Source organism: Miscanthus floridulus, chromosome 1, assembly GCF_019320115.1.
Source record: "Miscanthus floridulus cultivar M001 chromosome 1, ASM1932011v1, whole genome shotgun sequence".
Taxonomy (NCBI): domain Eukaryota; kingdom Viridiplantae; phylum Streptophyta; class Magnoliopsida; order Poales; family Poaceae; genus Miscanthus; species Miscanthus floridulus.
The window spans coordinates 14,980,712-14,994,077 of NC_089580.1; the positions used below are offsets into that span (position 1 = coordinate 14,980,712).

A 13,366-nucleotide genomic window follows, 5' to 3' on the forward strand; every position below is an offset into this window, starting at 1 on the left:
GTAAGCATCTAGAGAGAATTTTTATTGACCGGATGCATCCAGTCAGAGGTGACCTGATGCGTCCAACGTCCGGTCCTCACTGCGCTCGCCCACAGAGATTGCATCAACATACGTCATCGTCGACCTGATGCACCCCCTGCGCGTCCGGTCAACGATAACCTCTAGGGTCTAGTCGCCAAACCGCCCTGCACCTTCTCTAGACAGCATGACCAGATGCACGGCCTGCGTCGAGTGCAGCGTCCGGTCAATTCTCCTCAGCTGACCAACAGCTAGGGTTAAGCACCGGACATGCAAGTCCTAGCGTTCGGTCACTGATCTTCGTCTCCTTTTTTTTCTATCTCCTCAAACACTCCACCCTTGCTTCCAAGTTACTATCCATAAAGTGCACAACTCATGTGCCCGTATATTAGCATTTTTAAATCATTTTTAAGGGTTAATTGTTAGCACACTAGGTCCCTAATACATATGCAAGAATCATATCACCTAGTGGCACTCGATAACCACTTAACCAAAGATTTTCCCCTCTTTATAGTATGGATATCGATCCTAAACACACTCACACCCTCTATGGTGTCTTGAGTGCCAAAACAAAAACATATTTGATACATTTGCCTTGATCAACCTTGTTTTTGTTTTTCTATTTCTTCTTTTTCAAGTTGAAGCACTTGATCTTCAAGTTTGACCATCACCATCACCATGACCATCATCTAGCTTTACCACTTGCTTTGGACCATCCCCTCTTGTCTACATACTTAGCTCATCAAGGATTAGTCCATAGATGTTATCAATTATCCAAAATCAAACTAGTGCTTTCAGTGTGTCTTGCTAAGCAGAAGCAAGCATGAGCTTACTCTCTCCTTTCTAAAATAAGTGCTTGTCTCGCACTTCGAGGAGTCCATCAGTCTGAACTTTGACTACATTTATAGAAAACGGTATTAATATTTGTATATCTAAATAAGTTTATTTAGTATGAACATATATAAATCTATTTAGCATCGTGAAAGTTAGTATCTTTTTGCATATATTTTGTCAAAATTAAGATTAGTTGACTTCTCAGAGTGTGAGATGTGCACTTATTTTAGACGGAGAGTAGTCCCAATTTTGAATTTGAGAGCAAGTTCAAGCTGTGCATGTAAATAAATTTGTAAAAATAAAAATACAGGACCAGTGTTGGAGTTTCCTGGACAGCGACACGCCACAAAAAGATCTGGCATCCTCATCCGCTCGCGTGGAGCCAGCCACCCAGGCTCCATACCGGCAGACCCAACCCAACCAGAACCAGGCAACCAACCAACGTGCCGGCGGCAGGAAAAATTGCTGCGTGCGCCCCGCCGCCTACACACGCCATAGCCCATATCCCGTTCCCCAAGAAAGAGCCCCCGATACTGGTAGTCTGGCACACAGGCTGTGTGAGGGGAAGGAAAGCGAAACGTATTAAACTCGCGCACACCATCAACCGCATGCGCTGATGCGCACTGCGCCGGAGAAATTCAAATCCCAAACCCCGCAAGCAAATTCCCCCAGCACCAAATTCGCGGCCGGCCGGCCAGCAGCTCTCCGTTGATCCACAGCGGCTTCCAGTCCCGAATAATCCCAATTCCCCAATCGATTCGAAGCTTCCTTCCCTCGAGGGGAGTGGGAGGCCCTGCTTAGGGTTTGGAGGTGGCCGGCGACGCCGCGGGGCGGGGGCCGCAGCAGCGGCAGCGGCAGCGGCAGGGGGATGGATCCGGAGCAGACGTTCCTGCGGGTGCACGCGCGCCTATCGGGGACGCTGTCCCAGCTGCTCACGCCGCGGATCCGCCTCGCGCTCGAGTACCTCTACCTCGCCGGCGCCGTCGCGCTCTTCTGCCTACTCGTCGTCATGCACACCAACTTCGTGCAGCAGGTCAGTCATGGGCCCGTCTCTCGAGAATTGCCCTCAGTGGCCTGCCTATCATTCTCCATTGCTCCTGTTGCTCCTGTTGCTGCCGCTGTGATGGATTGGGAGCGGATGTGACGCTTCTCGTGGAAACAGAGCTACCATGCTGCCAATTTAATGTGAATTGTGGAAACAGAGCTACCATCGCTGCTTTGCTAATGATTTTTTTGCCGGCATAACATTGAAGAACTCTTACCTATCCTCTTTTGTTCTTCCTTCAGTAATCAGTAGTATTTACTTTGAACTAGGAGGAACAAAAGTTAAGTACTCCCTTTGTATTTAAATACATGGCATTTTTTTTGAACTAATTAGCTTGTCCTAAACATCATATATATATATATTCAAAAGGGAGTATTAGTTCACTTAATCTGTATACATACTGTTCACTTCCTGCTCTGTTTCTGATTGACATTTTTGTTTTGACCTTTATGTTCTGTTCTATTCTGTTCATGCCTCACTTATCATGTTAACACATATTTCGATTGTTGATTTCATTGAGTTGCTGCTATGTTAAAATTGAGCCAATCTGATTGATCTAATTTGTCCATCCTTTTACAAAGGATTATTAATGCATGTAATGGTACATAAGATAAATATTTGACGAACTATGATATATCTACACGCATATAGAACAAATCACACATCACACCAAGCAAGGCCATGCAACTATAACCTTATTCATCTAAATGATCTGTCTATATATCTAATACATATAAAAAGCAGGCTCTCTGTAATTCACATAGTCATGTGCATAGTGACCAAGTTCCTGGGTTGATGGGATTGAGGAATGTCGAACCTACTTGTTTCTGGAACAGGAACAATGTTCCTAGGGCGAAGTACGTGCCATGGTTCCAAATTCCCGCTGATTAATATCAACTAGGTAGAAATATAAAGTTCATGAGTGGAGATCATTAAAACAAAAATCTTGAGTTGTGAGAAAAAAAGAAAGAATATTGCGATGGACTAATACTATTTGATTTTGTAGTCCACATTTCTGTCCGCTCCAGTCTTTATTTTTTGATTCTCACTTTTGAATTGTCTTTTGCATGCGAAGCCTGGCTGCTCAAGTGAGTTTTCTGGAATTGAATTTGGAGAAGCACAACTTGTCCAAATCAAGGTAGTATTAATGTCTGGTTGCTCTTTGCTTTTGTTATTGAATTAGTTGCTACTCTGAAACTCCATTATGTATGTTTTATTCTTCTTGCTTTTGTTGATGATTCCTGTTTCTATTCTATTGGTGTCAATTTTAAACTTTGCTATGAGTTGTAGATTATCAGTGGGGGATTATGGTCCAGCAGAGGTGCTTCTTACATCATGGATCTCCAGAACCTGGGACGTTCAGCTGAGAAAATTTTAGAGGTTAATGGTGATAAGTTCAACATTTTGGCATCTAAGTTTTGGTCAACCTGGGTTGGCCCTGGAGCTAGGAGGAGTAAGCTAATGTTTAGAACTTGGAAAGGAGACAAAGAATTTGAACCTCAATCAGAGAATACAGCTGACACAACTGTTACCACGACTATTCCAGGCTTACCAGATTTGAAGGCAGCCGGAGAGGGTTCTGTACACCACCCTTTATCGGCTAAGGAGTCATTTAAAACAGCAGTGACATATTTGTTCAGAAAATGGTACCATCGTGCTGTCTCATTCTGGAAGAATATAAAGCAACTTTCAGAAAACACCCTCCAGTTGATGGTAAGAAGTTTGACCAGAATTTTTTTAAACCACTGCCTTGTTGCCTTGTTTAATGCTCACCCCAAAAATCCTCGTTTTGTTGGTCGGATCGATGGATTTTGATGTAGCAAAAAAGTTTCTAGCTCTTTTCTTTTTTCTTTTTTTTTGTTGGGGGGGGGGGGGGGGGGTCTTGAGAAGTGTTTCTGAAGGGGCAAATTAGTGGCGTATAGCTATTTATTGCTGAGATTTGTTGGACTGATAGTATAGCAGTATTAATCAATATTCAGATTAAGCAAAAGATTGCTCACTAATATTTTTATCCCTACTGGGTTCCGTAAGTGGCATGATACTTTTTTTTTGTCTATAACTCTATATGTTTGCGATTAGTGATCTGTGTTTGCCTATGTGTCGCCTAATTGGTTAACATACATGTACTTTATCCCTATGATATTTCTTGTTTATTTTAACATCAGGTCAGATCAAATTGGAACGACTTCCTCCATATTGTTAAGGATCTTCAACTACCAACCATGGATCATCTTATTTCGACAATAGGTAGTGTCGACTGTTAAGTTGTCATATTTTATGCGCCTCAACCTAGAATAGTGCTTGCATGAATCCTATTAACCTTGTCACCTGCAAACTACAAGCACTAATTTTCTCTAACTTCTCTAGCTTATGTTGCTTGTTACAGTGCAGTGGTTTGAGAGGAGGAGTAAAGCGTTTGAGCCTACTTATTTATATGGCGTGGAGAAGGTCAGACTCTTCCTGTCCTGTTTATATCACTTGGCCATTCTGTCTTCTTTGATATGTTATTTGGTGATGGGCTTCTTGTTTCTTAGCACAATAAGAATACAAACTTCTGTTGAACATGTTTGAAAGTTTTAGGCTACTCTTCAGTGAGGAAATAGTGTATGCACCTAGTCAATCCCCAGCTGGTGAAAATTCCATTAACAATCTGATAAGTGATAACTGTGAATATGCCACTGCTTCTTGACATCTTCAGTGCAAAGTTCCATTATGAGGATATATTCTGTTAAACTCTTAAAAAATATCCTTGCTGTTCCTTTGTCCACTCACCCTTATAAACTTTGGCACATTGAGATGGAACACTGGACAGATATGATGGAAGTTACATCCCTTCTCTGTTGACCTTCGTTGCTTTCTGACCTGCCACTGGCCTTATGTGGTCACACCCCAAGTGGTCTCAACACAATGGTGAGACCGCAGGCTGTTTCCAGGTCTGCACTTCTCTCACTGAAGTACTGACTGTTGCAATGCAGTCTGAGTAACCTCACAGAGCACTAACCTGGAAGCTTGTAGATGAAGTCGCCCTTCACAGCACATTGTCGCAGATGTGTTGTGTATGCAATCTTTAATTTTAGCAAGGGTAAATAACGAACATACAATTTCAGGCTATGAAAGAGGTTCAACCTTATTAGAGTGGCATATTCACTCAATGAAAAGGATCTGAAAAGCAGTAGAATATTCACAATTATACAGTATTAGCAATATAGGTTTGAATGTTTGATTGATGACATAGTTTCTTGAATTAATTCAAGCCTTGAGTTGGTTAAGAGGATCAGAAGACCCTATTGTTGTTCCTTTTCTTGTATGCATGTATTAGCATTGTACGTTGAATAGTATTCATTTTAGGGGCTTTCCCACATGCTCATTTCTTTTCTGCAGGGTTATTTCTTGCTTTCTGAAGGTGCTAAAATTCGTCATGGTGTCCGAACAATCAATATCACAATTTCTGCTCGAAATCCTTGCTTTGGAAACAGGTTTCTGTTCAGTATTTTTGAACCCTTCCTGTTTGCAAGCTTTTAAGTGCCAAAGGTTGCTGTTAATATTAGCACCTTCTCATATGTTGAAAACTTTGATCTGACATAGAGTTTAGGAGAATGCCCTTTCCACCAACATGTAAGCATGCTGCATGTTGTATTTTAAGAGTATCAATGACCTTACCTTGGATCTTGTGGAATTTACATATCTATGTAAATGTTTTCACTTCAGCATATATTAATTCTTGACAGTTTGCTACTTAGATTCCATATGTGTATTATCCAGCTAACAATTTTGACAAATACTCCATCCGTTTCAAATTATAAGATGTTTTGGCTTCTCTAGGTAGTAGGTACATTGCTTTTACCATGTATCCAGGCATAGTGTATATCTAAGTGCATAGCAAAAGTTATGTATCTTGAAAAGCCAAAGCGTCTTATAATTTGGAATGGAGGGAGTACTAAGTCACAGTTTTGCACATCTATTTATTTTTCATCTTGAGTTGATTGTGGCCTCTGGTAACTTTGATCTTGCACTCAGATAGATAATAAGAATTGGTGCCTTATTTCAATGAACACTACGATAGTAACCCCTATATCATTGCAACATGAAATTTTCTTTGATATTAATAAAATCTGTAGATTTGTGTGCAATTTGTACTTTGTATAAAAAATGCGAGAGACATTTCTTTCTCTATAAGTCTACATTTTTCTTTGCTACAGTTTTCTTTGAGTGGGTGTCTGTGATGTGTTGGCATGTACATATACTATCCAATTGGATTGTCTGCAGTAGATGCCATCTCAATTTTTTCTACATTTTCCTTTTCAGGTGGCAGCAGCTTTTGATAAACAGCATTGTTGGATATGATACTATACTTACAAACAGCTTGGTGAATTCTCCTGGTCATGGTACGCATCTGATCCTATTGTGCATGTACCAACCTTTAATCGTCAAAATAGTTCTACAAATGATTACAGACTTGGTTCATAACAGCAAAGTAACAACTAACAACGTAGTTGACTTGCTTGAAGCATGTCAAACAACAGTTTTTTGCACTTTGTATAACTGTTTGCACTATGATCCATTTATGAACTAATTTTTTGGGCTTTGGTATGTTGTGCAGGTTATTTATACAACTTTCAGACAAAGGAGCTCTATGATCTCAGTTATGGGCATGAACTACCAGAAGGTCCTACAAGATTTGGAGGTTGGTATAGTTAACTTTGTTTTCTCAATATGTTGAGTCAACTCTTGAGCGTTTTCTACATGACATCACTATTGTGCATTGTTCTACTAAAGCTTTATACATGTCAACTGCTAAATTGCAATGAACTTTCAAATTGGAAAGTATGGAACCAAAAAGTCCTTAATTTTGGCTTTTGATTGCCTTTCATAACATACATGACTCATATCTTCCTCTCTGTGCATCAAATCTGATGCATTGCAACTTTGGTGTTTGCAGATTACTTTGTGACAAAATGTGGTGTCCTTCTAATGTCACTCTTTGTCTTTTTCACAACCACCATGTCTGTTTCATTTACTCTGAGAGAAACACAATCCCGCATGCTTAGGTTCACAGGTTGGTGTTCTTTTCTGTAGGTTGCGGCCTGGACTGCTTTGCACTTAATATTTTATTTGATTCACCTAGTGTGTTGTTCTTCCTTGAAATTTTCAGTGCAGCTTCAACACCATGCACGCCACCACCTGCCAACTTTTCAGTTGATATTCGTGCATGTCATCGAATCATTGGTTTTTGTTCCGGTAATGGGATATATTCTTTGGTGTTTTGAAATATTTGAAGTTTGTGATGAAATGTATTCACTGCAGGATTCACCAAACTTCTACATTAGCTCACTCATTATTTTGTTCTGATCTTTGTAGATTATGATTGGGATCCTCTTTTTTCTATTTGAGTTCTACGATGATCAATTGCTTGCGTTTCTTGTTTTGACTCTTGTATGGTTATGTGAGCTGTTCACGATGATCAGGTAATGTTTTACATGGAAGTATTACTGGAATTTTTATTATTACTCCACTCCCATTGTGAAACATCTACCCTTTTAGAGAAGTCACAGTTTTGTCCAAACTCCTGTTGGGTCTGGTTGGGGCCAGGTCGGGTTCATTTGTAATCCAGGGGCACCCAAATGAAAAAAAATCTCTCTTTGAGCTGGAAAGAGTATTTTAATGGGGGCCCAGGCAACCAGCTAGTAACTACAATTTGACAGTGCCTTCCCCCAAGCAGGACTTTTGCTGTGTCCTAGAGGCTAGAGCTATACGAAGTCGTGGTGCCCTACGGCAAATTTTCCCTAAGGGAATAGCTAGGCCTTTTGCTCAGTATAACTGCTGAGAGCAACTCAAATAAAAGATATATGGGTAGAGATGATCACTTATTCTCGTCGAAATAGTATAAGGCAGCTAGCATGAATGCATCTATTAGAATTGATTTTGTGCAGGACAAAATTTTGAAGCTAATGATTCTTAAATACTTATCCCTGTATCTTTGTTTTTCAGTGTGCGGACATCCATATCGATGCAGTTCTTTCCACGCTTCTTCTTGCTCTATTTTTTGGTTTTCCATATCTACTTCTTCTCATATACTTATGGTACGTAAAATTCAGTATGTATCGAACTTTTTTTCTGACTGAACTATTGATTAACTAATGGCACATTTCTGTTGCTTTATGACATATGCTTTACCAGGCTTCTCATATCTGGCTTTCTCTGCTACGGCAGCATTCATGCAGCACCTTATTTTATATTTTTGGAACCGTTTTGAGGTAAGTTAATGTCTTGTTTCTGTGTTTTTGTTTTTCTCTTTATTTATCTAATGCTTCTACATTTTGATGTAATTTTCTGTTCACGTTTTTTAGAAATAATCATTGATTACTATTAGTTAGATGTTTCAAAGTTTAATATCCCTATCCACTTTTTAGCTTCTGAACAGTGGTTTGCATGCACAGCTTGTCGTAACTTTCATGTGAATGAGAAAATTGATCCAAAATTGGTTGATTCAGTAGGGAGGTAGATCAGTGTGCATATATTGGGTCCATTAGCTCAATTAAATCCTTGTCACCCAATGTCTACTTCATATTTCCCTGTGCCACTTCAGGTGCCAGCTCTCCTGAGATTCATGCGAAGTCGAGCTCACATTCACCAGCAGACAGGTGTCCAGATTACATCCTCAACTATCTACTCTACCTTACACATTGCTAGGGTAAATGTGAGGGACCCTGGTACTATAAACGATGGCCTTGGTGCTGCTCGTGAAGCAGATGCCCTATTGGTTCAGGATGAGTCTACCAGGAACCAGCAAGAGGGTCAACAGAATGGAATTTCTGAGCCAGCTGCCAACAATGCTCTCCAGTATCAAGAGCAAAACACTCAGCAAGCTGGAACCACCCCTACGGGCTCAGGCTCCCTCAACCCATTTGGGTCCCTTTTGCTGTGGTTGCTAGGAGGCAGTGCTTCTGATGGCATAGTTTCTTTCTTCTCTATGTTCAGAGATGTCCGTGATCATGGTCAAGATTACACCGATCCACCTCGAAATGAAAATGATCAGGTGACATAGAATCATGAAGATGAAAGTGGACCAATGACAGAACTCTTGGTGGGTGCTTGGGCGGCAGTAATCTATTGCTAATATGATATAATGCCAGCAGCTCCCTTCAAAAGGATAATGACGAATATTGGTGGCAGCATATACAGACTGGTGTCGCTGGAGATACAATGTTAGTATTATCTGTTTCTCTTTTTTAGTTAGTAGGTAAGGATGAAGGTTGTATCTATATTCATTATATATGTGCATTCCCTACCTTCTGAATGGGAGTGCCCATTCCAGTCCTGTACAGAATGCCAACTCACAGCATATTAAATGTTGTGCAAATTCTTTTTGTACTCCCATGGGTAGGTGCTGGAGCCTGGAATATCCAGTGTTACTGCACCTGTTACTGAATTGGACAAATTAATGGTTTGGATCCATCGTTACATTTGCTGTTCCAGTTTTGAGGTTAGTGCTTGCAGATTAGTTCCTTAAAATTATGTTTTTAAGGTGTTCCTTGAAATTTTGAACACCGTTGTTGTTGTCCATTCACTGAATGCGGTCAGTTTGAACTTTGAAACTTATAATGATGTTATTATGGTGTCATTTTGCCGTCTAGTGCATCATGTTGTTGCTTTAGTCTGTGTCGTAGGCTAATATATACAAGGCTACCACTTCAGCCACTTCACTGAACATCGTCTCTTACATGAGACTATTATTCTCTCCGTTTCAAATTGTAAGTGGTTTTAGTTTTATCCTATATCAAATTTCTCTTTAACCAATTTTATAGACAAATATGTTAATGTTTGCAAAGCCAAATAAATGAATTATCTATGCATATCTTAAGTTTGAAACTACTTAGATATGTATTTGATGTTGTTCCACTCCTAAAACTCGGGTCATAGTTAGACAATTTTGAGTTAGGACAGAATTAAAATGACCTACAATTTATAACGTAGTATTATATAGGCTTGTTGTCACATTGAGACATAAGGATATTACTCCTGCTATTCATTCTGTTGTTCTCACCTCCGCTGGATGGGTGCTGCAACATCGTCGTTGCATATTCTGTTATCCAGCTTGGTGCTTGTAAATTTAGTTGCTTGAAATTCTGGACACCAATGTACATTCCTTGATTGCTCTCTTTGAAACTGGATGAGGTGCTATTTTGCTACCACAGTGCATCAGGTGTGGTGTACTCCGTTCCAAATTAAGTCGTTCTGTTTTTTCAACATAGCTTTTTATTACGCACTTAGACATAAATATATATTAGATGCATAGCAAAAACTATGTAAATATATATTAGATGCATAGCAAAAACTATGTAAATATATATTAGATGCATAGCAAAAACTATGTATCTAGAAAACCAGAATGACTTATAATTTATTTAATGTGGTAGTAATATTGTAGACATAGAAGTACATATGCTCCAATCGTTTGAAATTCTAAGTTGTTTTGGGTTTGTCATAAGTCAAATTTGTTTAATTTTGACCAAATATATAGAAAAATATATTAACACTTACAATATTAAAAAAATGCAATCAAAATACTTCCTCCGTGCCAAAATAAATGCACATTTTGCACTTTAAGGAGTCAACTGATCTTAAGTTTAACTAGATTTATAGAAAATAATATTAACATTTGTATCTCTAATTAGGTTTACTATAAAAATATATATCGTAATTAATCTAATGATGTCTATTATTATATATTGAAGTGCGAGATGTGTATTTATCTTAGGACGAAGGAAGTATATTTTAATGGTGTATCTAATCAGCCTGTTCGCTGGTTGGTTTCTAGGCTGATAAGCCCGGCTGATGCTGGTTTGTTGTGAGAGAAAAATATTGTTGGCTGGCTGATAAGTTCTGGCTGAAACCAACAAACGAACAGGCTGAATAACTCTTGTTTGATGTTGTAGATGCTTGTGTATTCTGTTCTAAGCTTAGTTAAAGTTAGAGCAATTCTGACTTAATGAAAGACACCAATTTAAAACGGAGGGAGCACTGAACAATGTAAGGGTACCCGTTTAGCAGATTTATCGGCTTATCGGATCTAGTCTCTTTGTACGAGAACCTATATACCGGTTATAAAAGTTAGGAGTCCTAGACTGCCCCAATAGGAGGCGCGCCAACACTCGATTACTTCATCTGGTTAAACAGTCTGTTCGTTTGGCTATGGCTTATCGTAAACGATCGTAAATTTTCAGTCGGAATAGTATTTTTCTCTCACACAAACCAGCCAACAGTACTTCTTCACGAACCAGTAACGATATGAACCAGCAAACCAAACAGGCTGAAAGTGATTGAGCCGAAATCTCTCGCTCGGCCTCGATTGGCCTCGATTACCACCGTTCCCTCGTCTCAAAACTTTCAAAAAAAAGAAAAAAGAAAGTTCCATGAGCTTATTATTGGCATTTCGTACCGCATCCCCCTGTGACCACAGGTACGAACCTCACCGTCCCCGTTTCAAACAATTGCTACTTCGGGCGCCCACTCCGCAAAACCGAGGCCAACGGGGGAACAGAGACCACCAAAACAAGATTCCCAAAAAAAAGAGACCCCAAAACAATTTCAAACCTCGCGACGGCCGCCGAGACCATTTCGAGAAATTTGCAATTATAGAACAATACGCTTCGTAATTATAGGACTACAATCGTCGACTTCGTTAAAATGACCCTCGAAACGTTGGCTTCTTGTTTTAGATGACATTTGGCGTATTTCTTCACTTTGTTAATCAAAATACATGTATTTTGGCTTCCCAGCTTGCCGTCGTCCTCATCCTGCTCCTACCACTCGCCGGCGCGTCCGCCGACGACGGCGGATTCATCCGGCAGGTGACGGATGGTCGTTCCCGCGCCGGCGCGGGCCCGGGGCTGCTCCTGGAGGCGCAGTTCGCGGCGTTCGTGAGGCGGCACGGGCGGCGGTACTCCGTGCTTGAGGAGTACGCGCGTCGGCTGCGCGTGTTCGCGGCCAACCTAGCCCGCGCGGCGGCGCACCAGGCGCTGGACCTGACCGCGCGCCACGGGGTCACGCCCTTCTCCGACCTCACGCGGGAGGAGTTCGAGGCGCGCCTCACGGGTGTGCACGCCGGCGGGGACGTCCAGTGGATCGTGATGAGTGGCGCGCTGGCCGCCCCGCCGGCCTCGCAAGAGGAGGTGGCGCGGCTGCCCGCCAGCTTCGACTGGCGCGACAAGGGCGCCGTCATCGGCGTCAAGATGCAGGGCGCGTGTGGGTCGTGTTGGGCGTTCACCACGACAGGCGCGGTGGAAGGCACCAACTTCCTCGCCACAGGGAAGCTTCTCGACCTTAGCGAGCAGCAGCTGGTCGACTACGACCACACCGTACGTGCATCACTGCGCTCTCTCGATGTCTTCCCACTTGAAATGAATTCGTCCAGTTCGATGAAGGATTATTAGAGCATGTTGGTTTGGTTTGTATGTTCCAGTGCAGCGTGGTGGCGCAGGACGAGTGCAACAACGGCTATGCCGGTGGGCTAATGACCAACGCGTACGCGTACCTGATGAAGTCCGGCGGGCTGATGGAGTAGCGCGCGTACCCGTACACGGGCGCGCCGGGTCCTCGCCGCTTTGACCTGGCCCAAGCCGCCATCTACGTGGCTGTCGACGAAATATGATCGACAGTCTACTTAGGGGTATGCCCAAGGTAGTAGATTATCGGCAGACAGATGCGTAAGCTACAAACAAGATGGTGACGCAAGACAGACACGAAATTTTATTCAGGTTCGGCCGCCGTAAAGGCATAATACCTACGTCCTGCGTCTGATTGTATTGTTGTATGTCAATGAGAGATGTTTTTTAGAGGGGTCCCCTGCCCGCCTTATATAGTCTGGGGGGGCAGGGTTACAGATCTGGAAACTAATCCTAATCGGTTACAATTGCCATAGGTGGCCAGAAAAGGATTCCTATTCTAACCGACCAGGATCTTGCTTGATCTCCAAGTCTGTCTTGACTCCTTGCGCGGGACTCCGAACAGATCGGCCGAACTGCGCGTCGTCTTCCAGTGGACCGGACCCCCTGGACTGGGCCGGCCCAAGCCTAGCCGTAAGGGTATAGGGGTTAATACCCCCACAGCTAGTCCCCGAGCACCATATATTATGTTGCGACACGCCGTTTGATCTTCTTCGGCTAATGCAGTCTATCTTCATGTCATCTCCAACTGGCTGAAACATCGACTAAGCAAATACGCTAGTATTCTGGTCCGTACAGAGAGCAGTAAACCACGATTATAGCCAAAAATTCTGGTTATCCGAAGAATGCACGACGCTCTAAAGAAAAAAGAAAAAGATTTCTTTCCTGATCAAGTGTGCCCACTTGTATTTCTGAAAAGAAATGTAAGTGACCCTTGTACAGTAGTTGTTATGGCCAACAGTTAAAGCGTAGGGGTCGATAAAATAAACACATTCACCGCAAGGTGAAGTGTGCCCACTTAGTC

General features: G+C 41.9%; 2 protein-coding genes across 3 annotated transcripts; both read left to right on the forward strand.

Annotated features, from left to right (window-relative positions):
- The first annotated feature begins 1,301 nt into the window (after positions 1-1,301).
- On the forward strand, positions 1,302-9,358 carry LOC136547881 (membralin-like protein At1g60995). 2 transcript variants are annotated; one of them, XM_066539653.1, is made up of 15 exons: positions 1,302-1,885; positions 2,973-3,035; positions 3,188-3,350; positions 3,444-3,610; positions 4,063-4,144; positions 4,284-4,345; positions 5,279-5,373; positions 6,203-6,282; positions 6,498-6,581; positions 6,837-6,953; positions 7,050-7,135; positions 7,256-7,362; positions 7,886-7,977; positions 8,075-8,151; positions 8,484-9,358. In XM_066539653.1, the coding sequence occupies exons 1-15, from the start codon at positions 1,721-1,723 to the stop codon at positions 8,940-8,942; spliced, it is 1,899 nt and encodes a 632-aa protein (XP_066395750.1). In that variant the 5' UTR covers positions 1,302-1,720; the 3' UTR covers positions 8,943-9,358. The 2 variants fall into 2 exon arrangements, with proteins under 2 accessions (XP_066395750.1, XP_066395700.1); XM_066539603.1 differs by having other exon boundaries at positions 1,303-1,885; positions 3,188-3,610.
- On the forward strand, positions 9,241-12,570 carry LOC136548132 (probable cysteine protease RD19D). Its single transcript, XM_066539780.1, has 3 exons — positions 9,241-9,380; positions 11,677-12,255; positions 12,360-12,570. The coding sequence occupies exons 1-3, from the start codon at positions 9,339-9,341 to the stop codon at positions 12,459-12,461; spliced, it is 723 nt and encodes a 240-aa protein (XP_066395877.1). The 5' UTR covers positions 9,241-9,338; the 3' UTR covers positions 12,462-12,570.
- Positions 12,571-13,366: the final 796 nt, after the last annotated feature.

Excerpts from the sequence above, each read along its gene's own strand:
- LOC136547881 (XM_066539603.1), top strand. The coding sequence starts at position 1,721 with ATGGATCCGGAGCAGACGTTCCTGCGGGTGCACGCGCGCCTATCGGGG. Across the intron at positions 4,346-5,278 it reads ATTTATATGGCGTGGAGAAG|GGTTATTTCTTGCTTTCTGA; the intron begins GTCAGACTCTTC and ends TCTTTTCTGCAG. Across the intron at positions 6,582-6,836 it reads AGGTCCTACAAGATTTGGAG|ATTACTTTGTGACAAAATGT; the intron begins GTTGGTATAGTT and ends TGGTGTTTGCAG.
- LOC136548132 (XM_066539780.1), top strand. The coding sequence starts at position 9,339 with ATGGTTTGGATCCATCGTTACATTTGCTGTTCCAGTTTTGAG. Across the intron at positions 9,381-11,676 it reads TTTGCTGTTCCAGTTTTGAG|CTTGCCGTCGTCCTCATCCT; the intron begins GTTAGTGCTTGC and ends TTGGCTTCCCAG. Across the intron at positions 12,256-12,359 it reads TGGTCGACTACGACCACACC|TGCAGCGTGGTGGCGCAGGA; the intron begins GTACGTGCATCA and ends TGTATGTTCCAG.